Source organism: Urocampus carinirostris, chromosome 7, assembly GCF_059441175.1.
Source record: "Urocampus carinirostris isolate Australia breed hairy pipefish chromosome 7, RoL_Ucar_1.0, whole genome shotgun sequence".
Classification (NCBI taxonomy): Eukaryota; Metazoa; Chordata; class Actinopteri; order Syngnathiformes; family Syngnathidae; genus Urocampus; species Urocampus carinirostris.
Genome location: NC_142355.1, coordinates 22508782 through 22533944, shown reverse-complemented (window position 1 = coordinate 22533944; position 25163 = coordinate 22508782). Strand labels below are relative to the sequence as shown.

General features: G+C 37.0%; 2 protein-coding genes across 3 annotated transcripts in view; both read left to right on the top strand.

The window, feature by feature from the left end:
- The first annotated feature begins 1324 nt into the window (after positions 1 to 1324).
- tbc1d2b (TBC1 domain family, member 2B) lies at positions 1325 to 21613 on the top strand. Its single transcript, XM_088340185.1, has 13 exons — positions 1325 to 1704; positions 6522 to 6672; positions 7641 to 7812; positions 10556 to 10710; positions 10784 to 11028; positions 12131 to 12562; positions 12653 to 12763; positions 12866 to 13062; positions 16067 to 16561; positions 18839 to 18956; positions 19034 to 19219; positions 20784 to 20905; positions 21023 to 21613. The coding sequence occupies exons 1-13, from the start codon at positions 1357 to 1359 to the stop codon at positions 21216 to 21218; spliced, it is 2928 nt and encodes a 975-aa protein (XP_088196311.1). The 5' UTR covers positions 1325 to 1356; the 3' UTR covers positions 21219 to 21613.
- Positions 21614 to 21617: 4 nt separating this feature from the next.
- Positions 21618 to 25163, top strand: part of dapk2b (death-associated protein kinase 2b) — a 28790-nt gene continuing 25244 nt past the window's right edge. For both annotated transcript variants that reach the window (XM_088340183.1, XM_088340184.1), the window contains exons 1-3: positions 21618 to 22770; positions 22900 to 23034; positions 23401 to 23528. In XM_088340183.1, the coding sequence (XP_088196309.1) occupies positions 23452 to 23528 (77 nt within the window). In that variant the 5' untranslated portion in view covers positions 21618 to 22770; positions 22900 to 23034; positions 23401 to 23451. The remainder of the gene's footprint in view (positions 22771 to 22899; positions 23035 to 23400; positions 23529 to 25163) is intronic.

The following is a 25163-nucleotide window of genomic DNA, read 5'->3' as shown; positions in this document are numbered from 1 at the left end:
TTTGGGAGCCAAAAGAGCCCGCTCTTTTCAGTGAGCCAAGCCGAAAAAGACGGTTCTTGGATTTCCATCTCTGCAACGGACTATTCGAGTTAGATTTAATTTATTAAACTCACTCTATATTGTTTACTGCTGATTGTTATTTTATTATATTGTTTGCTGTTTATTTTGGTTGCCCTCAAAGTGTAGGATCAATCTGTTGCTAGTTAGGTGCAATAAATATTACAAGGTTCTGTAACACAACTACCTGTCTATTCACTATTCACCTGACTTGCGTACTGTTCAGAAAATTCAAATTCTTTGACATACAACTTATTTTTAAAGTAAAAAAAATAGTTACTTTACTTGGTAACTTGTTACTTTTACTATAGAGTAACTCAGTTACTAACTTACTTACTTTTTAGAAGAAATAATGAGTAGCTATAACTAATTACTCTTTTAAAGTAATGTGCCCAACACTGATAGTGGTACTGATTATGTGGACTGAAGTCAGGCAGACTGGACAATTAGTTTAGCTGTATGAATATGCCAGGAGAAGGACTATATGGCTCGGAAGCTAGCATTGCTAATGCTATCCTCAGATTCTCTGAATAGCGCCTCTTGGGTTTTCGGACAAAGTAAGCCACTTCATCTGCAGGGTTGGGTAGGGTTACTTAAACTTGATTACTTTCAATTGCTTTTGGATTACTCCAATACCAAATATTCTAATAAAAGACAAAAGAAACTAAATATGAATAAAACTATGACTAACAACACGTGGTAAGCTTTCCCTCCTGGCTTTGATCTCCGGCAAAACTAACATAAAATGTGACAGAAACAAAATGAAAATAAATCCAAACAGCTTGCCAACATCATTTTTGCCGTTCCGTGTATTCCGTTACTCCCAAGCCTGCACAAAATTTAGTAATTTTATTCATATTTAGTTTCTTTTGTCTTTTATTAGCATATTTGGTATTGGAGTAATCCAAAAGTAATTGAAAGTAATTAAGTTAATGTAACCCTACCCAACCCTGTTCATCTGACAGCTGCACAATATTTGTTTGACAAGTCATCGTCAATGGTGTTGATTAGTAAAAGCTTTTGTCGTTATTGTTGTTTACTGTTAACTGCACTTGTCCACCGTTTACTGCGGTTTACCACCGTCCGTCATGGTGTCACCGCGTGGTTAGGTCACGTGTGTGCGCAAAGGGTCAATTCAATTGCGACAAACAGCGCCACTAAGCGGATAGCAAGTCACTTCCGCATTCCCCAAATAGACTCCAACACCCACAATACTTTGCCCGCGAGGCAGCCAGTCATGCGGGTGGAAACGGGAGGTGGCATCCACTAGGTTGCACGAAGAAGAAACTTTGAGCAAAGATGCACGAAGAGGAGGATGGCGGTGAGTCGAGCCCCGGCCAAGCTCTACAGCTCCAAGCCACCTCCAAAACTGCCGCCGACGGACTCGACGCAGAGTCGGTCAAGGAGCAGACCTCCAAGCTGTGCGGTTTCTTGAGTAAACTGTCAGGCAAGGGGCCCTTGAGGGGGTACAAGCCTCGGTGGTTCGTGTACGATCCCAGGAAATGCTATCTGTATTACTTCAAGAGTCCCCAAGACGCTTTACCTTTGGGACACATCGAAATAGGCGATGCGTGCTTCAGCTACGACGTGGAGGCTGAAGAGGGACATTTTCAGATCAGCACCGCCGGGAAGGAGTTTCTGCTTAAGGTATCAACTTTTTGAGTGTACAGTATATGTCCCCACTTTTTGAGAAGGGTTTCTGTCATGTCCAACCCCAATCTTTCTCTTTCGGTTTATTACCACGACACACCCATTCACACTCTGCTTTTGTAACTTTCTTAGGTCTTGATGCCTTCGTGATAAAATGTAACGCATATTCTCGCGTTAGAGCGAATAATTTGCTTTTTTCCCTTCGCAGAGAAGAAAAACTAATGGGAATTTGGGAAATGGTTATTGAAATTGGTCTCGTATTATTCATATTTTCTATGGGCGGCATCAAACGATTCAATAATTAAGAATTACATATTTACTGCATTAAAAACATTCTTTAATTGCAGTATTATGAAATATTACATTGTAAATGGTGAATGGTCTGCATTTATATAGTGCTTTTCAAGTAAAATGAAGACCTCCCAAAGTGCTTTACAATGTGCTTCACACTTATCCATTCTCACATACCAATACAGAGTCAGCCATGCAAGGCGCCTACCTGCTTATTGGGGGCATTAGGGATTCAGTGTCTTGCCCAAGGACATTCAATTAATCGTTTTATAAAAAGCCAATCCACTATCATTTATTTACTTGTTTGGTCCATACATTGTGTAAAATGGGCTAGATTGGTGATCTTTATTTTCCTAATTAAAACCAATTTACTGAAGTAAAGCCAAAAGCCCCCACCCCACCTTTAAGGGACAGTGTGTATTGCTTGACCACTAGATGTTGCTGCATTGTGTCATGCAACTAAAAATGTGTGCTAAAAAGCACAACGAAGAATACAAAAAGGGACTCAAAAAACTAAACTGCAACATTTTTATTTTTTGCCCAGCCTTTCACGAGGTTTTGTTTTTTGTGTATCTGTAGCAGCAACAGAAATGTCAGCTCCCTCTAGGTGAGACACATGCTATGTAAATGAAATGCAAATTTTGGGGAACTACGTGTATTTAAAAATGCATATTATATGATAATTCATGAATTTCTTCTTCTTATTGAATCAATAACGTTTTATAATTAAAATATATATTTTTTTACTACTTGGAGGTGCACACTGTGCCTTTAACATTCCCAAAACAGTCAAACACTTGCCAAAAAATCACCCAAACTTGTGGTCTGACCAACACTATGGATTATTGAAAAAGCATGACATTTAGACAGACAACTCACTCGCTCATTCACACCTAGGGACACTTTGGAATGGCAAATTAACCTGACATGCATGTTTTTTGATGGAGGAAATTCACACAAGCACAGGGAGGACATGCAAATTCCACACAGGAGGTTCCTTCTCATGACCTCAAAACTGCTGTGCACGCGCTAACCACTGCACCGCCTTGCTGCCCTCTGATGTATCAATGCTCTATTAAATTTGTAATACATTCATTTGATCATAGTGTAGTTGTCAAATAATGAATTAGTTAATGAACCCCTACTTAATATTCAACGCCAAGGGTCTCCAACCTTTTTCAAAGTGAGAGATATTTTTCATGACTAATTAGCACAAAGGGTACTCAGTTCAATATGCATTTATTCTTATGTTATTATTATGCTTCTACTATGTTATTACCAGGCTCATTATCTGAGTTAGGTTTAAATACACTTAGTCAACCACTAAAAAAAAAGTTTTACTAGAAAATGACATTGACCGAGCACTGTTGAACTACTTTTAGAGCAGGTCCTTCTATTAAATAAACAAGATTTTCCCAAATTATCACAGATTATAGAATGTATTAGAATAATTTTTTCACATTTTTTCCTTTAAACAAAGTCTATGTTAACCAATCCGAAGTCTTTATGGTTTTGAAACACATATGCAAATATGATAAATATTTGCGAGACATAACAGACAAAGTACATGAACCCTTGGTCCTCTTTGGCAAACATAAACTCGACCAATTATTTACCATTTTTGCCAATCAAATGTGCACAAACCGTTCTATGAAATTGTTGCAGTTCAGCAAGATTCTTGGAATGTTTTAGTTGAATAACTCTCTAGGTCATCATTTGGATTGAGGTCAGGAGATTTTGAGAAATTCCAACGGGTTCGCAAACTATTTCCTCTTGCTGACTCAACTAAAAATCAAACTTAAGTGTCAATTATGACAATAATTGTTTGATAGTTATAGAAAATAATACAGTACATTCCATAGAAATTATACATTACATCAGTGTTTTTCAACCAATGTGCCGGGGCACACTAGCATGCCATGGGACCTTGTCTAGTGTGCCGTTGGAATTTGCCCAATTTTATCTTTCCCAAAAAAATCCAGCCATTATTCAGTATTTTTACTGTTTTCAGACGAGGAACTGTAATAGTGATCCATATCAGTAGGTGGCAGTAGATTTTTTTTAAATGTACTTTTCATATACTAAATATCTGCTCATTAGGTAGCACAGTACATTTATTAACTTAATTTGTTCAACAAAGCGGTTTAAGACTGCACTGTAAAAATAAAAACAAATAAAGCCGACCCAAATTGTCCCTAGGTGTTAATGAGCGAGTGAATTGTCTGTCTCTGTGTGCCCTGCGACTGGCTGGCAACCAGTTCAAGGTGTCCCCTGCCCACTGCCCGAAGATAGCTGGGATGGGCTCCGGAAGGACATTGTGCCTCGGAATTTTTTTATGAATAAAAGTGTACCTTGGTTCAAAAAGGGTTGAAAAACACTGTATTATACAATGATAACTAAAAGTACATATTGGTCGTTTAACATTAAAGGAACATTATTTCTATTTTCTATTGACATATGACCTATGTTCCTTTGGAACCCTGTAGCTGTCACATCCAACAGTGCTCCTAAAAAAGGATATGGAATGGAAAGAATTGCTTGCTTTTTTTCATAAACGTGTCTTGTTCACATTCATGTTTTTTTTCTGCAGTATCTTGATATTTTCACAATATAAATCTATATTTTTTTTTTAGAAACATCACAGTTAAAAGTACGTCCTCAGCTTTTGGGGCAAACCAAGCTTATTTTTAAATGCATTCAATAGTTGCATTAGTAACTTAGAATTTAGAGAGCAACTTTTAAAAAACTTCAGAAACTTTGCATGTGTGTACAAGTTTACTGCTTCAGTTCCATTTTTATCTTATCTCTAATTGTCATATGATTTTTGTCACATGGCACTGGTGTGTCATGACTTAAACAGATGCTGGGTAAGCATTGCCAAACAAATTGCATAGCTTCAGGCCCAAACTGGACCATCTGCGGTCATTCTTAACATTGTAAGTTGTCATTCAATAGAATATTTTATCATTTACCACTATTATTATCCTTATTAGAATCAATCGACTGCAAACAATCTACTTTTTCTTATAACTTGTAAAACTTTTTTCCTTGATTTTTTTTTTTTTTTTTTTACTAATTTTTAACAGGTTTTATATCATTGCGGTCTTCATTTAGATGTGGAAGTTTGGCATGAGACTGCAAAAACATGAATGTATTTTTTTAGAAATTATGCAATGTCTTGTCACTTTAAAAGTGGGGGTTAACCCAAATTATTTCCAAACTATTTAAAGGGTCAGTGTGTATTATTTTGTGCCTCTAGTGGTAAAAACAATATTGCCGGGCGTACAACTTACACAACCTCTCTGCCCGGGTGGCCGACAACTTTTTCAAGAAAAAAAAAAATTAGTTTTTATTTTTAATTCTTTTTTAAAATCAAACGTTTGCTTTATACCGATTTCGAAATCTTTGTTCGGTTTGGAAATTTCTGAATTTCAATTCATTTAGCAATTTGCATAATCGGTAGCCAATCAGAAGCCTGCATCGAATAACTTCGTGCTTCCGGACTTTCCCGAGCATTATAAGGTCGTCATTTGCATATAATTTTCCAAAGTAGACGCACAGAAAACACAAGAAAAATGGATAAGTGGTTAGGACTCAAGCCAAAACCTCAGCCCCAGAATAAAGATTTGAAAGAAGCTAACAAAATTTACATACATTTACGTACATTAAAAGCATTGTGGAAAGAGGAGTTCACGTGGCTTGTAGCAGAGGACGCAACGCAAACATTGCATGAATTAAGATGCGTAAATACAGGTACATACTGATGGCAGATGGAAAACAGCAATGCATGCAATGAATGTTATGAGTAGATTTATAATAAGCTTAAATTTAAAGTTTTTTTGGGTTATTCAGATTCAGATATACTTTATTGTCATTCTAGGACACGTGTATACAGAACGAAATGTCGATACATCTGACCCGCACAGTTTCCTTGAATGTACAGATATAAATAAAATGTTGTATTGAGTTGGAGTATTGAAGTACTTGAATGTACAGATATAAATAAAATGTTGTATTGAGTTGGAGTATTGAAGTACTAATAATATACTAAATAATTATGGCTATGTATAGTATTATACAATAGTGCAAAGAGTGCAAGATTAGCAGCTAACCAGATGTGCAAAACGGGCAGTCAGGTAAACAAGTCACTGTACAGTAACAATAACACTGTAGTACAATAGTGCAGAGGAGAACAGATGTGCAAAGGAGTGGCTAAGTATAAAGGACTCCTAGTAGTGCAAAAAAAAAACAAAGCAGACAAACAGATTGGCAGCAGTGTAGACTTACTATGTGTGTGATTGACCATTTAATTTATTTATATATTCTGATTATCAATCCTTAATACTTTGCAACAACGCTTTTTTTTTTTCTCGATTAGTCGTCTTATTGCATTTCAAGTTGTGAAAAATGGGGCAGGCAACTCTTTGGCTATCATATAAACGTGCATTAAAAAATAGCTTTCATTTTACGGAACACTGTGTAAAACGTGACTTAAGGTATATTAAATATATTTTCTTCCCCAGGCTCCCAGCAAGCAGGTGATGCACTCCTGGCTGCAGCAGCTCCAACAGAAGCGCTGGGAGTTTAGCAACTTGCGAGGTGCCGGACAGAGGGACAGCTGGAGCTCGCCCACCCTAGCTTATCCTGTTAGTGGACTTGTAGCCAAAGACAATGGTACGGAGGTACATTCATGCATGCGTCTGCACGTTGTTTTTCCACAACTGAAAGCAAATACACTCGTCCACTTGCCTTTTCCCAGTATTTTTATTTACATTGTTGCCGGACTGCCGAGATGATACAAAATCAATGTGACAGAATGTATACAAATACACTGACTCTTAAAATTCAAATAAAAAAAACCTTAATTTTTATTTGGAGCATGCGCATTATACTACAAACAACCTAAAATGATTAACATGTTTAAAGTACTTAGTTTTTATTATCAATATTGTGTGAGTGTCATAATTATATTCCTAATAAATTGTTTGTATTAGTTCAGATTACCCTGACATTCTTACAATGTGAAAATATTGTTTTTTTAGAATAATGTCAGAATTCAAAGCCATATGTAATCCTAGTTCCATTTTTCAAATGGAATTTTTTCTTCTTTAAAAATCCTTGATGATATGTAGGCGGTGTGTGCAAGATAAGAACCGCAAGGTCATTTGTTAAACATTCAGTCCAGTTTGCCTTCAACTGTTGTAAAAAGTTAAACATTTAGAGTGGCCTACTCGGCTTTTTTTTATGATCTGAATACTTCATTCTTCAGGCAAATAATTTTCAGCATTTTTTAATTATATGTTTATTGTAATTGTGCTTTTCTTTTGAGTATTTTCAATCTTATCTGTTCTATTCAAAGGGACTGTACAAAGAATTTGCACGCATGCTAAATTTACCAAGCATTATTCATCTTTGAAAAAAATGACTAAGCTTATTTCTGTGGCAGTGGTTTCCAAATTTCTATGTGATATATACTCACCTTGTTTGCTATTGAATTGATAAACACTCTCTCAAAATAATGCTCTGCATACTTTCAATTAAAATGCATTTATTTTATTCAACCAGACAAGTCAAGATCTTTTTTAATTTGGAGTCATTGCTAATCTAGTAATACTGTATGATATTATTACCGGGAATTCCAGATGCATTCCTCTTTGACAACCTCAGCGACAGCATGGAGAAGGTCCGGAGTGACTTTGCCATGGAGTCCGAAATGGAAGGTTGCGGAATGGCTGGAATCCAATCAGCCAGAGGGACATCATCTTCCACAAATACTCCCAATTTCTCATTGAAGAACTTTGGCACAGAGCTCAGGTCGGTTTCTTTTTGTGCAGCATTTCCTCACCTATTGAAGGTGTGTGTGAATTATTATTTTTTGTCTGATTTCAGTTTAGGAGAGTACGATTGACATATTTGAATAAACAGCCAGTTGGAATTGAAAATATATAAAATGTATTTTACGATTCTTAACACTCACATTAATATCATTATTTAAGGCATAATATTTAAATATTTTGGTTCCTTTTATTTTTTACCTCCACAAAAGTGATTAAGAAAAAGTCTACGTCTATGTTTTGTGTATTGTTACCCAATGTAACATCTATTGCAGCCTGGTCATCCTGGAAGGGGGGATTACCACTTGTGTGTTTTTTTTTTTTTTGAGCCATGCCTTTCCCGCATGTCGGTTCCAGATCAGGGGATGGTGTAATTGTGGCCTGTGCAGTCATTTTGAGACATTTTGTGATTAAGATTAATTGATTTGTAATAGTCTAATAAAACAAACAATACCAAATATTTTTATTTAAACAGCTTTTTTCTCCATTTTTAAAAGAACCAAATGTAGCATAATAGCATGCAGGAATTCTATTTTTGGACTGCTACATGAACTCGTAGTGGGTCAAATGGGATCAAGCGCTCATATCGGTAGCAAAAGTGGGAGTTCCAGAAATAATCTGTATTTTACTCCCACAAACATTATTTGATTATTTTCTTTTTAGTTATGATCAAATCATACACGATGCGATTTTGAGTGAAAAGGACAGCTCAAGTCTGGAGTCTCTCAAGACTTTTACGCTGATATTCTTTTTATTGTTCTCTTCTAAGTCTTTTTTACATATTTATCTTCGAGTGCATTGTGTAATCTCGTAAACAATGTTACCTAAGTTCTTATAAAGGACAATAAAGACAATTCTTATTAAAAAAAAAAAAAAAACACTCAAATTTGCCACATATTTAAGGCATCTGTAGGCAGTGTCCTCGTTTGCCCGCGTCTTTACGTCATTGTTGTGGTGCTTGTCGTTGAGTGAAGGTTAAGTATGCATACCTGTCAACCTGTATGTTTTTTTCCGTACAAATTACGTTTATTATGCATTTTAAGACTTTTACCACGAAAAAAAGCAAATTTGTCAATTATGGGTACCATCCGGAATACATCGACTATCACGAAACGGCAAATCAATCAAGTCAAACTAGTTCGAGTAGTGTAGTGAAACTCTCTTTTTAGAGAACCGGCTTTTTCGGCTCAACTCATTAAAGAGAGCCTTTCAAACAGCTCACTTGCTTTGATGCATTATATTACGAATTATGTTGTATAGAGAAGTTGAGAAAAAATATAAAAGGAGAAAATGAAAAAAGACAGGTTTGTGGTTATCCCTATAATCAGTATATTACCAAAAATAATTTAATGCAGAAAAATGAATTAATAATTTGAATAAGAAAATGTATTATTCTACTTAATTATATTTGCATGTATTTTTTTCCTTCAACTTTGAACGTCCAAGCTACTTAATTTTTGAACTTTTTTATAATAAACCTCATTCATGTCGAGCAAGACAGTTAATATTAGGTGAAAATCAACACAAAATTGGTCATTTCTTCAGTGTCAGTAATAAGTCGAAACATAATGCAGAAAGTGATAACAACGGCAATGATTCCGGCACGAAAAAATGGCAGAGAAATTCTTTGGAAGATCGCGGAGGCAAGGAAAACACGTGAGTTGAAGCTAACGATTTGACGAAAGATAATAAACAAAAGAATACTCCTAGCAAGAAAAGGACTTTTCTGCCAAAATGGACTAAATTATATTCCTGGTGACGCTATGAGGATGATGATAATGAATTGGACCTTGAGAAGGCATTACAACTGTGGCGGAACAGCAAACCACGAAGAATATATGAACTGAAAAATCTGAAGTGATAACTGCTTTGTATTACCAATTAACTGTGATGATTAAAAGTGCATGAATATAAAGACTAATATTTCAGCAATATTATTTTGTATAATGTACAATATTTTTGTGAACTGAAAAATCTGAAGATATAACTGCTTTGTATTACCAATTAACTGTGATGATTAAAACTAATTGAAAATATAGATTAATATAATCATTTCAGCAATATTATTTTGTACAATGTACAATATTGTTGTGAACTGAAAAATCTTGAAGTGATAACTGATTTGTATTACCAATAAACTGTGTTGATTAGAACTGAATTAATATATAAATTTATATTATATATTTGTCGCCGATTTACAATTTCAACCTCGGTAACACTAAATTTTGGGGACCCATAGATCTCTGTTGGGACCCATAGATTTTTGAGCATGCGAGTCCCCGACTATGTAGGTGTACAAAATTAGGTAGTATAAAAAATGTGGAATGTTCAATTTGGTCATGCAGTCTTTGTACAATAAGCTTGGATAAAGTCCCTGCTAAACAGGCAAAACAAGTTTGGTGTTAGGAGGACATGGCAATGCTCCCTCACTTCTTTCTATGATGGATTGCATTAGAGGAAATTGTTACACTCCCTTGAACAGACATGCGTAGTTCCCTTTCTTTAGAAAAGAACATGATTCAACTCTAAAATGACGTCGAACATGTGAGAATTGTACCAAATCAAATTTGAGAAAAAATAGTCTTCACCTGTCATGCAGTATCTTGTGGCCTTTTTCCACAATACGAATGTCAAACTTGACTAACTCAGATGACTTTACAGTGTTTTTGTTGTGAAGAATGAGTCAAGAAATTCTCTATGCTGATTTGTTTCTACTTCTTTAGGAACTCTATGTCATATCTGCGACCAGGCAGGGGAGGGGACAGTAGACGCAGTGTGTTTTACACTGGCAACAGCAGCAGTGCAGATGAATGGGAGCTGGTGGAGGCTCCATCCAAAGACTTTCCTGAACACAAACCTCATCCAGACACTCACAGGCGTACGTCAGCAAACCTCACCTGGATACATTTTCATGAAGTCAGTTCACCGGATCACAAAATTTTGTCTTTCAGATTCCTTTGGTTCGGCATTTGACTTTGTGCGCAACTCAACAAGGCCCAGAAGGCCTCTCCTCCGCGACATGATGGGCTCCGGGAGGTTTGGCCGCAACGCTGAGATCCGCAGTACCGAGAGCTCCCCGGTGGAGTTTAACAGCAAGTCCGTGGAGACGCAACTTCGCCTGCAAAGCCAGCAGGAGGATCTGTGTCGTATGCAACAGGAGCAAGCCAAACTCAAGGAGGAGCTGGCCGGTCAAAAGGTAGAGAAATCCTCTGTGAAAAAAAACAAAAGGTCAATTCCATCCTCTCTATCATTCCATCTAAGAGCACTTTGACTTTTGAGAGTTTTGAAGAGCTTAAAGCATGACTCAAGCAGATCATATTTGGCGCTTGTAGTAAATTGTTAGAATGGGATGTAGTCTGTAACATTTTCTTGCTGGTTTAGATATAGGAAGAAAAACTAACAGATTGGGCAGGAAATATAGATGGACACACCCGTAGTTTACGTTCACATCTTAAAATGTTTCCTTAAAACAGGGGTGTCAAAACAATTTTACCTCAGGGGCCACATGATGGAAAAAACATTCTCAGAGGGGCTGGACTTGAAAATTATTGGCATTAAAAGTGTGTCTAGCTTGAGTTGGGCCCTCTTTTCAGAGGCTCACAAGGAAATTATGATTCAGGGATTTATGATTTATTGATAATCAAATTATTATTTAAAGTTTTTTTCCTTCACTAAGATTTAAACTCCTGTAGTGTTTATCGAATGTGCATTTATTTATTTTCTAAATAGCAAAACAACAATTTAATATATTTAAAGTTTATTTAACCCAGGAATACTTGGGGGGACTGGAAAGAAACACTTATTGCAATTATTGCTTTATTGATTTAAAAGTTTTTATGCCTTTTTTTCTTTTTCTTTTTTTAATGAAAATGTTTGCCCAAATATAACAGCTTCCCTTTGAGATTTCATGTTTATTATTTAAAACAGCTAAACCTCTTTAAACTTTTGCATCGACACCCAGGTGCTATTTCCTTTATTTTTTAATTTTTCATATTGCTGTATTTTAAGTAAAATAACATCAGGGTGGGGTTCCCTAATGTTTTCTGGTTGATAAATGATAAATGGAAGTCGGCAAGTACAACTACAGTGGGTGCCTCGCGAGTTGCGCCTGGTGCTGGTGACATCCAGTGGACGCATTTAAAACTGCAACTCATTGTTTTATGCGATGCAGCTCATTTTTCTCTTGTGCTTCTCACAACATTGTCTTGCGGGCTATTAAAAACTATGTGGTGGGCCCTGAGTCTAACACATGTGCTTAATAAGCTGAGTCACAAAATATATATTTTTTATTTTATCAGGAGCTGGTGCGACTTTTACAGCAGACCTTAAGAACCTCCCAGAACGACCGGCAACCATCACATCGACCACCCCCGCCTCCCCCTCACAATTCTTCATCTACGGAACCCGATGCAACACAGCATTCAACTGTGAACGCCGAACACGTTGTGCGTTTGGAAGCACAAGTTCAGGAACGAGACGGACAGCTCCAATCTCTGTGTGGCTTCATGGAGCGTCTGGCCTTGGAGAAGGAGAGCCTCCAGCAGGAACTCAAGGGTTTGAAAATCAAGGTGGGGGAGATAAATGACCAGCTTGGCATGCTGATGGAGACAATTCAGGCCAAAGATGAAGTCATAATGAAACTGTCACAGCAAAGCTCTGAGCTCAGTGCGTCTCAAAATGATTGTTTACCGCATCCTGGAAAAGAGCAGCAGGAACTGGATATTCTCAAGGTATCCGATTCACTAAAATGTAGTATAAAGCTGGTCGTCATTTTCTTGTCTTACTGAGTATTTTTTGGATTCTATTATTTTCATTCATAGGACAGTCTTCAAGGTTATAAAACCCAAAATAAATTCCTAAACAAAGAAATCCTGGAGCTGACGGTGTTGCGCCGAAACTCTGAAAGTCGTGAGAAAGCGTTGGAGGCTAAGGTACAGTAGTCTGGGGTGTGTTAGTACTGGAACAAACAGGAAGTCTGAATCATTCTTAGGGGAAGTCCGGTATGCCATAGTGTCTTTTTCTTTACTGTGCAGTACACAGCGCTGGAGGCCAAGCTGTGTCAGGTGGAGAGTAAGTATCTGGTGTTGCTACAGGAAGTGAAGAACCCAGTGTGCTCCTCGTCGGAGCAGAGTCCGGCCCGAGAAGTCATCTCCCGATTGTTGGAAGATGCACTACAGTTAGAAAGCTCTGAGCAAGAAGACCACCCAGTCTTGAGGCCAATCACTGTCAGGTATTGACTATGCGGAAAGTTATTGATTTATTTGAGCACAACAAACAATATCCCTAAAAAAATTAAACGAATGAATTGGCACATAAAATTACAACAATCATAACTTTTTCTGGCCTGCAACAAAGCTAACATATGATTTTCTGTAGGATTTTAAAGAAACTCGAGACTTGCCTTTAATAAAATCAAAAGTCATTTAAGTTTTAATAGATCATCGAATATCAATGTTAGTTTTTATGAATATTTAAATTTCCAACCAATACAATAAATATTTTTTGAGTACTGTAAGAGACTACTGTTTTGCACTCAACTTTGATTTCATGTCAATACTAAATTTATTTCATGAATTCAATGGATAGGGAGATGTTTTTATAGATTGATGTAATGATTACCCACAAGTTACGTAAAAAAAAAAAAACCCACAAAAACAAATAGTCTTTAGTATAATATTAAGAACTGGATGCTGAAGTGCCTTGATAAATTAGCACTTTTAAATTGAGTGGCAGATTTAATTTACATTTATTACAAAATTGTAATTTATCGATATCCCCTTTAAATTTAACAGACTTCATTCATGAAAAGGACCTAGGTATGATTGCTCCGCCAGAAAAGGCTTCAAGTATTTTTATATTCTTAATTGTCACTGGTGATATGAGAAAAATATAGACAAGTCCCATGAAGGTGTAGGCTAAAAGCAAATATTTTGGTAAGGGTGGACCAAAATGAGTTGAAAAGAAAAACTGTTGGTCCACAGTTCCAAAGAGTATCTGACTGATTCACTACCATTTTGTGAAAGGTACTGTACATTTTACTGTAACTAAGCTGTATGTGTTTTATTTTTAAAATAACCAATAGTACAAAACCTAGTTGTTCCTGTTACTCTTTTTTTTTCTTCTACAGGGAGTGCAGAATTATTAGGCAAGTTGTATTTTTGAGGATTAATTTTATTATTGAACAACAACCATGTTCTTAATGAACCCAAAAATCTCATTAATATCAAAGCTGAATATTTTGGAAGTTGGAGTGGGGCTTTTTTAGTTTTAGCTATTTTAGGAGGATATCTGTGTGTGCAGGTGACTATTACTGTGCATAATTATTAGGCAACTTAACAAAAAACAAATGTATACCCATTTCAATTATTTATTTTCATCAGGGAAACCAATATAACAGCTCAACATTCACAAATATACATTTCTGACATTCAAAAACAAAACAAAAACAAATCAGTGACCAATATAGCCACCTTTCTTTGCAAGGACACTCAAAAGCCTGCCATCCATGGATTCTGTCAGTGCTTTGATCTGTTCACGATCAACATTGCGTGCAGCAGCAACCACAGCCTCCCAGACACTGTTCAGAGAGGTGTACTGTTTTCCCTCCTTGTAAATCTCACATTTGATGAGGGACCACAGGTTCTCTATGGGGTTCAGATCAGGTGAACAAGGAGGCCATGTCATTAGTTTTTCTTCTTTTAGACCCTTTCTTGCCAGCCACGCTGTGGAGTACTTGGATGCGTGTGATGGAGCGTTGACCTGCATGAAAATCATGTTTTTCTTGAAGGATGCGGACTTCTTCCTGTACCACTGCTTGAAGAAGGTGGCTTCCAGAAACTGGCAGTAGGACTGGGAGTTGAGCTTGAGTCCATCCTCAACCCGAAAAGGCCCCACAAGCTCATCTTTGATGATACCAGCCCATACCAGTACCCCACCTCCACCTTGCTGGCGTCTGAGGCGGACTGGAGCTCTCTGCCCTTTACCGATCCAGCCACGGGCCCATCCATCTGGCCCATCAAGACTCACTCTCATTTCATCAGTCCATAAAACCTTAGAAAAATCCGTCTTGAGATTTTTCTTGGCCCAGTCTTGACGTTTCAGCTTGTGTGTCTTGTTCAGTGGTGGTCGTTTTTCAGCCTTTCTTACCTTGGCCATGTCTCTGAGTATTGCACACCTTGTGCTTTTGGGCACTCCAGTGATGTTGCAGCTCTGAAATATGGCAAAACTGGTGGCAAGTGGCATCTTGGCAGCTGTACGCTTGACTTTTCTCAGTTCACGGGCAGTTATTTTGCGCCTTGGTTTTTCTACACGCTTCTTGCGACCCTGTTGACTATTTTGAATGTAACGCTTGATTGTTCGATGATCACGCTTCAGAAGCTTGGCAATTTTAAGAGTGCTGCATCCCTCTGCAAGATATCTCACTATTTTTGACTTTTCAGAGCCTGTCAAGTCCCTCTTCTGACCCATTTTGCCAAAGGAAAGGAAGTTGCCTAATAATTATGCACACCTGATATAGGGTGTTGATGTCATTAGACCACACCCCTTCTCATTACAGAGATGCACATCACCTGATATGCTTAATTGGTAGTTGGCTTTCGAGCCTATACAGCTTTGAGTAAGACAACATGCATAAAGAGGATGATGTGGTCAAAATACTCATTTGCCTAATAATTCTGCACTCCCTGTATAGATGAAAAGTTACCAATTCAGTCCTTGTATGTGGATCCAATATTTTGTTCAAGTAAGTCCTTAAAGGAACTGGACAGAATTTGGTACTTTATTACACTCAACCATCATGTTCTGGCTTCATCATTGCATTCTCTGTTAGCTCAATCATGATGCCCTTGCAAGTACAAGCATTTTTTTTTTTTATCTTCCATGGGGTTTGGGTTGGCATTTTCATACTGTATTTGAAGCAGGCCTCTTCTTACGTTTGCCGTTTTCATCCTACACTAACAAATAGAAAGGAAAAAAACCCTGTTGGGACAAGCATGATGTCACTTTCCAGCACTACCTAATGTGTTCTGCCCCGAACAGCTTTGTTAAAAGTAAGATAAAAGCAGATAGGCGCGATGGACAATAAAGTATAAAGGCTCTTTGAACTTAATTAGGCATGTTTAACACTTACTTAATAGAGAGAATACTTCAAATGTTGCACCCCACATTTAAGTTGGGCTTGAGTCAAGTCCACACCACTGATTAATACCAGCTCTTTTCTGTGATATCATTAACAGCGAGTATGACGTGTTCGGCTTCAAGACATTACCTGAGGAAGAGGAGGAGGAAGAGCGCCTTGTAGCCAAAGTACGAGCCTTGGAGCTCAAGACCCTTTCCATGACGGATCAGGAAGTATCCGTAGGTGTTAAATGGGAGAACTTTATAGCCAGTACCATGAACCGGAACTTAGTGCGCTCGCCCGAGCTCAAGGCGCTGATCCGCTGCGGAATTCCTCACGAGCATCGCTCACAGTTGTGGCGCTGGTGCATCTCCCTTCATGTCAAGAAGTTCCGGGACCACTTGTCTGCAGACTACTATGAGACTTTATTAAACGTGGCCCGAGACAAGCCTAACCCTGCCTTGAAGCAGATCGAGCTGGACCTGCTGCGGACTTTACCCAACAACAAGCACTTTTCTTCGCCCAGTGCTGTCGGCATCCAGAAGCTCAGGAACGTTCTGGTGGCGTTCTCCTGGAGGAATCCAGACATCGGATATTGTCAGGGACTTAATAGGTACGTAATTCTTCTGACGCAGACCAGATTTATTGCATTTACTGTGATTCAAATTCAGCAATTTTGGATGAATATACAATATTTTGGGTTTTATAAATGATTGAATTAAAATTATTAATAAGAGTAATCATTTGTGGCGACAAATTGGCAGTTATTAATGAAAAAGCAGTTTTCCAGGGGAAAATCAAAAATTGTTCTGTGTCAAAAGTTGGCAGAAGAATATAGTATTATCCAATTTAGGAAGTTGTAAAACATTTTGGTAATTCATTTTTAAGAGAATTACATTTGGGCTTAAAACACAAAAAAATTCACATGATCTTTGTAAACTTTGGTAATACTTGTCTTAATTTCAAATGAAACTAGACAAAAAATAACACGAAAGAATTTTAATATATATATATATATATATATATATATATATATATATATATAATAACAACACCAACCTATTCTCCTTTACTGCCTATTGAGCTAAGTTTTTTTTAAATGTTCATCTGGCAATGTGCTTTGCGATTGTTTTTGTTTTTCAATAAAATAAGTGCGATTTGGTTTGGCTGATGGACACTGGTGCAAATTTATAGACACAACATCAAAAATAATCAATTACTAGATCGCAGAAGATAATTGCTTTTTACAAAATATAAATAGTATGATCACCCTTTATCACAAATAATGGGGGTCAGACCCACCTGCAAAATGTGAAAATCCGTTAAGTAGCAATACCCCTTCTTAAAAGCCCCCAAGGATCAAAATTACGTGCTTACAGACTGAGGGTATACAACTGCAGTCAAATAAACTATAGATCTAAAAATAAAAACACAAATCACACATTTGCAGTTGAATGAATGCTCTTTATTGTCAATATACAAAAGTTCAACAAAATTGGAGGGCTTCTCCTTTCAGTGTAAGTAAGTGATTTAGAAAGTGGCTTGCTAGCTGCATGCTACCTTCGGGTATCCTTAAATTGAGCCAGGTCTCTGTGATGACCGTCCTGACTGTAGCGGTTTCCCATGAGTTGTAGCTCCTGGTCATCTGTTTTATGAGTAATAGATCTGGCATTGCTGCGATACATGCTCAGCAGGGGGAAACTTGTGAAAGTTATGTATCCTAGCCGCAGTAGCGCCAGACCTGCGGCACCGCTATTGCCTTGTCTCCCGACGACGCCTTATTCGCTTCCCAGACCCGATTACAATCCACGGAGCACCCACTGGTGATCACCATTTCTTTGTGCTCTTCTAGCTTTCCTCATAGTCTAATTTAATTGATGAATTTATTTTCAATGTAACGAACCACTGAAATACTAGCTGTAGCTGGGCTTCTCAGTTGGATTTGGGTGGACACATTGACTTGTGCGCCCACCCACTCCGGCTGTTTGACTAACGGCATACACCAGCATACCACAGTCGAGCACACAGTCACACCCACACACAAACACACACACAAAACAAACATGCCCCCGTGATAGAATTTGCTGTGTGCTGTCTGCTGCGGAACACAATGCATTGATATAAATGACAATAAATCCAGTTCAACTCTGAATCTGGAAAGCAGTGACTCAGCGATAACAAAAGCGTGAAGTAGCAAGGTGTCTGTCTCTGTATTACATTTATAAGTCAATGAAGACATAATTAACATAATTTCACTGGCACTTTGCGTTTATGTCCACGATGTTCAACAGCTTCCTGAAAGTAGGGAGAAAAAGAAAACAATTTGGAATAGAAATTTGTAATTTTCTTTCATTATTTTGTCTTGCAAACTTTCCTCTTGGGGGATATTTGTTTCAAATGTGAACAAACTATTCAAAGTCATTAGAAAGTGTTCTCAGCTAAGAACACGAAAATGTAAAAAGTTATTCATCACATGTTTTTAAAAAAATACAGACTCTAAAACCAATTTTATAAACCTTACATGTAATCAGAAATACATTTTTATTACCAGCTGTTTTATTTGTTTGGGTCATCTAAACTTGCTGTACTTAATTTGGACTGAAAAAACCTAATACCACTTCTTAGTATTTTGTCTAAAAAACGCTCCAAACTTGCATAATTGGAATGTTCTACTCCTTTGCCACTGTATGCAGTAAGACAGCCTATAGAAGTAAGTGTCCTTATAGATGCCTAAAAAGACAAAGCAGAAGTATCTATGTCATGTGACATGATAATGTTTACTTCCCATATATTCCAGCTGGTGAATATTTATGGCCCTCTAATCATACTTTGAGAGCATGTCATGTTGCTCAAGTGTTTTTCTTATTTTCTTACTACTACTTTTCCCAAGGCTGGCAGCCATTGCGCTGCTCTATCTGGACCAAGAAGATGCCTTCTGGACTCTTATTACCATCGTGGAGGTGTTCATGCCAAGAGATTATTACACAAAGACACTGCTTGGCTCACAGGTTAGAAAAAACAATTATCTAACTTTCATAATGGTTCATCTATGAAACGGTCACAAAGAATGCTGATTGTGATGCAGGTGGATCAGCGTGTGTTGAAGGACCTGATGAGCGAGAAGCTACCGCGGCTCCATGCTCATTTTGAGCAGCACAAGGTGGACTTCTCCCTCATCACCTTCAACTGGTTTTTGGTAGTATTTGTTGACAGTGTGGTCAGCGACATTCTCTTCAAGATCTGGGACGCCTTCCTGTATGAAGGTCCTAAGGTCAGAAAAATATTTGGTGTCTTTTGTTATGCTTGTATTTTGCGCTTTGTTCAATTTCCAATAACATATGCATTGAATGGAGAACCTTTAAATTTCTGGCGAATTTAGCGAAAATATGGAATAGAATATAGTTTTTTTCCTTTTCCTTATTTTTTCACAAGATTAGACATGGCCCTCCAGAATAAACAAACTAAAAATGTAATGAAGACAGAAAATAAGGAAATGAGATACAAGACTGTCAGATTAATAGGCAAAATATTTACAAAGTAGTGCTCGGTGACTGGCCTAAGTAGTAAATGCAATGTCTTTCATTGTAAATGCAATGTCTTTCATAGAAATACTGGAATGATAAGTAGTGAAAAAACATTAAGTTAAAGACCAACTTTTCAATACAAATGGCAAGATTCAGTATGTCACAAAAGCTAAACCCCTGGTAACAAAAAGTGAGTACACACTTGAGTAAAAGTTCTTGAAGTTCAATATTTTGTGTGGCCACTATGATTTTGCAGAACCTCTCAATTTTTCCTGGCCACAAATTTCACCAGAGCCTCACAAATTGCCACTGGAATGCTCTTACACTTCTCGATGACAACATGACTTAGCAAGGGTATATTTGAGATCTTGTGCTTCTCCAACTTCTGTCTGAGGATACCCCAAAGATGTTCTATTGGATTTAGGTCTGAAGACATGCTTGGCAAGTCCATCCCCTTAGCCCCTTTGGAAAAGCCTTGGTCATCTTAAAAGTGTATTAGTAGTCATTGTCAGGCTGGAACATTGCCCCGAAAGGCAACTATCCAATTCCAGTTGCACTATTGCAGCCCCAAACCATGACAATCCCAACAGCATGCTTGACATTTGGCACGACAAAAACATGTTTGTGTTTCTAACCCAGCTGGTTGCCGCCACACATGCTTCACACCTTTTCAAACAAATAAATTAATCTTTGTCTCATCAGACCAGATGATGTCTTTCCAGTTAGCCATGGCCTTCTTTATGATAACTTCTTTTGATTGTGTCAAAACGATGTTTCCTTAGTGTAGTTCTATTAAACATTATAATATAATCCCTGCATAAGTATGAGGGGTATACTCACTTTTATGACATACTGTATAGCTTGTTTAGGATAAAATACAATAGAATATAATTTATTGTAATTGTAACAATGAATTGTGAAATAAACAGGAAAATTAAAAAGTGCCATCCTGACGTCACAAGAACATTTACAAGATAGAATACCACAGTTTCAAACAATAAGTTATGGGTAATAATAAAAAATAAGTCATATTAAATAAAACAAAAATACATAAATTATGAACTGAACATACACTAAGCATGGTAACCAGTGTTTCATTCATTTTGCAGCGTTGAGGTTGATTATTGCCTTGCTGTGCGGTTTATACAGGAAAATATTGTACTTTTTCTTTTCTTTTAAATATGTATTGTTTGTATCATTATTTTTTACCTGAAACACTTCATTTTCTTTAAGAAAATACATCTTTAGGTGCAAGAATGAGTATTATGTTGTTGTTTTTTTTAAAAATAATTTTATAACTTTCTTTCACAGATCATGTTTCGCTTTGCTCTTGCTCTCTTTAAATACAAAGAGGAGGAGTTCTTAAAGTTGCAAGATTCAACCACTATCTTCAAATATCTCCGATATTTCACTCGCACAATCCTTGATTCAAGGTAAAGAATCATGCAAGTACTAAAAAAAATCCCTTGGAGAAAAATTTGCAAGACAAAATAAAGAAAGAAATTACAAATTTCTGTTCCAAATGATTTGTATTTTCTCCCTACTTTCAGGAAGCTAATGAACATTGCTTTCGTGGACATGAACCCATTCCCAATGAGACAAATCCAGAACCGGCGTTCTTTCCACCTGGAGAAAGTCCGCCTAGAGCTGACCGAGCTGGAGGCCATCAGGCAGACCTTCCTCCGAGAGAGGGAGACGTCTCAGGATGGACGGAGCTTCGTCAGCGACGACGAGGAGGATAACTAGAAAAACCCCAGCACAGATTATCCACTTTGATAAAGACAGTTTGCTTTTCTTTCTTGCTGAACCAATTAACTTGTGGACCAAAATATCACAGCATATCAGTATTCCTTTCTATTTGCCCTTCTTTTGGTCTTGTTTTCTTCATGTGTTTGTACAACTAGTTTCATAGTGACTTTTCAACCTAGTATGGTTTTCTATGTCCGCAGTTTTCTTAAAAATTGCTGTAAATGTTTTCTTTAGTGGAAATCAAAAGTGTTGCGTGTTCACAGCAATTAGAATGAAACATTTCATCATTAATTAACTTGGAATCCGTTATGTTTACAGCAAGAACATCTTGAAGAATAATGATCCTTACATTTATAGGCATTGTTCTAGTAAAAAAAAAAAAATTTTTTTTTTTTTTTTTTTTAATAATATGTATTATTCCAGTTTCTTAACCTTAAGTGTTTGGGCCCATCTGAAGGTGTTCGTGATTTTGAGTTGGTTTTAATTGATCACAGAATATAATCTTTTCTACGATATTGCAATTCATTGAGAATATATATATTTTTTTATTACCAACAGTATGTTTAGAGTATTACTTAAAATATCACCTAAATGACATTTAATAATCTTTTTTGTTTTGTTTTTTCAACAAATGCAAAATCAGTGTGAATTTTCATTCGGTTGGGGGCATACAAAATATGGTATTTACCTGCCACTACTATTACTATATTTCTTCCAATTGCATTTACCCATTCGAAAGTTCCAGAATGGTGTTATGGGGCTTGGCCAGGGCTTGTGATATTTATGCGAAACTTCCCCAGTGGTCCAAATGTATTTTGCTCTATCAAATTTTACATTCTATGGGTGTTGGTAATGCAAATTCATGTCCTGCCTACGTGAGCCCCTTCATGTGTGCGTGGAGGAGTTTTAGAACTTCCTGTAAAGGTTTAATCGTGTTATGCAAATATTTTGATTTGACAGAAACGGCATTTCATGTCCTTTTTTAGCCGGAAGATAGTGTTGACTGCTATTTGAGCCGTTGCGTTGCTGTATTTTCATTCCGTGGCCTCAAGGTGGCAGTGCGCTGTATCTGTTTAATCATGCTATTCTCGAGTTCGCTTGTTAGACAGTTATTCATTTTCAGGAACAACCATCGTTGTTTATGGCTAAGGTCTTAGCAGCTCATTTACATTTCTTATTTTATGTTGATTTCATCTTACTATGAGTCTATATTCAGCTACGAGCTATGGAAGGAACAGAAGTGGCCCTTTATAGGTTTTCTTACTCTTCTTCATGCGCTAGCTTATCGTTAACATAGTAACATGTATGGAAAATGTTCTATTTTCCCTTAGTTTTTCCCATTTTTTTACGCCAGCCACCGTTATGTGATAATATTGTATTTTTTCTATGTAAAAGGAAACGTGAGAGCAGGTCTCCCAATTTAAATTTTCTACGGAACCAGAAAACAACTTTTGACACTTAAGATAATGTAAGCTTCATTCAAATACTCTGCTTAGTGTTTTTGTATACTACACTTGAGGTTATGGCACTTCAATATACGGTATGAAAGGTACGCAACTACTGTTCATTCTGTTCCAAAGACAGGTCATTAAAATTATTTTTTAAAACTTCGTGTTGTGAGAATGAGCCTTTATGTTTGTGATGGCACGCCTCTTCTCTCGGGTCAATTTCATAACAGGAGGCATCAGTAGGAGGGACTTGGAGTGGCACATAAGTGTGATGTTGCTGTCATGCCCTTAAACACATCACAAGAGGCTGAGTGAGGACACTTTCTCTTTGACGACGCCTGAGCAACTTTTGCATCCCACACGAGGTACCTCCAATACTTTATCAACACTTAAAAACTAACAGTATGCTTTTCCCCTTTACAGTATTTGCAAAGCAAATATTGTCCCAGCAGAAGCTCAACTATTTGCCTAACCTGCCCTAATTATCCCAAAAGCTCCTTTTATTTTTCATAATCCTACATTCCCAGACCTTGAACACTGTTAAACTAACCATGCAATCCACTTTGTACACTAAATACTCATTCTTTCATAGAGATATTTCACAAGTATTAATTCCAAAATGTAGAGAAAATAGGTCCAGCTCCTAGATGGAATGCTTCTAACAGCAAGCTGGGACATGCACTGTGAGAAACCAACAGCAGTTACTCCTTTTCGTGTACGTGTGTGTGCAGGGAAGTGGATTTTGTGGGGTGTGCTGTGTGAGGTGGAAATCATCTTTATCAATGAGGACACCCGGCATGGCACTTTTTAAGCAGCAGGCTGTGGATGACTTCTATGACATCGGGGAGGAATTGGGAAGGTGAGTACAGCCAATATTTTCCAGTCCACAAGTTCTTTTTAAGGATAGAGAGGATAAAGATTCAAATATACATGCATTGGCATGTGTTCCTGGGTGGGTAGCTGTAAACTATGTGTTTAATCGTTCAGTCGTCTTAAATATCGGAGAAATATATCTCATAACGTTTTATCGTTGAATTATAAGCCTTTTAACTTGGGCTATTCATACAATCTTAGATGATTGATATCATCCAATAGCTAAGTGGTAACTACCACTGGATCAGTCCAAAGTCTGATCCAGGTCGAAGTGACTGGTTCAGATTTGGGATTTATTTATCTATGAAAACGTCTCATTGAAAACAATGATTCCCTGCGACTGGCTGGCAACCAGTTCAGGGTGTCCACTGCCCGAAGATAGCCGGAATGGGCTCCAGCACCCCCCTCGACCCTACTGAGGATAAGTGGTGCAGATAATGGATGGATGGATAGTTGTAAAACAAATTAATTTATGAGAAAAACAATTTCCATTTGATTAATAGGAAAATGACATGAACTATTTTCTAACCATGCATTTTTAAAAAATACTCGTCGGTCAAGCAATTTACATTTATTTTAGCTAACATGAGCCTCACATAAAAGGAGCTGACATAATTGTCTGCCATCATGCTGCTTCGAGTACTCAAAAACATTTAAAAATCTGGCCAAAAAATTAAAAGTCAAATGGTGCATTTTGGTCACTTTGAGTGTCTGTAGTTTGTCTTGTTTCTTGTGCTTTTTAGCACTTGTTTTCTGTTGCACTACACCATACAGTGATATCTAGTGGCCAAATAATACACATTGTCTCTTTAATAAGAACGGATCAGGAAAAATCAACAGATCCACTCAGTCTTAGTATTGGTATCAGTATCAACTATACAAATGTGATATCCAATCATCCTTAGTAAAATGTAGGGCTAGGTTTTGATTAATTAATGTAATTATTCCAATCTATCATCGATTTTTGGAAACCTTAACTGCTCTATTTTAATGTATTTTTTTTATAACTAACAAATTTAATTTGAAAGTTCCAATGTGTTTTTGTATCTTGTTATTTTTATCATAGTAATATAAAAGAATGAATGAATGGCCTTTATTATCATTATAAAATAGTACAATGGTAAAAAGATAAAAGTAGGCTTCTACTTGCTCAATGCACAATAATACAATTCTCTTTTCTATTGAACATTTAAATATATATATATATATATATATATATTTAAAATGGTTTACATAGTTTCTGCCACCACTTACTCCAAATTCATCGGGACATACAAATATATTAAGAGATAATTAAAAAGTAATACTAATCAATATTGGAATGAAATAATTAAAAAAAAATCAACTTGTAAACCAAGAGAAAAAATAATGAGAACATACATGAGTTTTGATACAAAGCCCTAGTAAAGATTGTGTGTGAGTATGTTAAGTGTTAGAGAATAAATGAACAGTATGAGTTTGTGCAAAAGAAACCCTTTGGAGCTATTCCTGTGTTTTAAGGCCACCGGGTCTTAAGAAGTCACATTATGTAAGCACCCTCCACCTCAGGGTGGAGGATCCTCACGTTGAATGACAATTGGGCCAAACCTGCTATGTTAGGACAGACTTGACTAACTGTGGA

Excerpts from the sequence above, each read along its gene's own strand:
- tbc1d2b (XM_088340185.1), top strand. The coding sequence starts at position 1,357 with ATGCACGAAGAGGAGGATGGCGGTGAGTCGAGCCCCGGCCAAGCTCTA. Across the intron at positions 10,711-10,783 it reads TCATCCAGACACTCACAGGC|ATTCCTTTGGTTCGGCATTT; the intron begins GTACGTCAGCAA and ends TTTGTCTTTCAG. Across the intron at positions 13,063-16,066 it reads TTGAGGCCAATCACTGTCAG|CGAGTATGACGTGTTCGGCT; the intron begins GTATTGACTATG and ends TATCATTAACAG.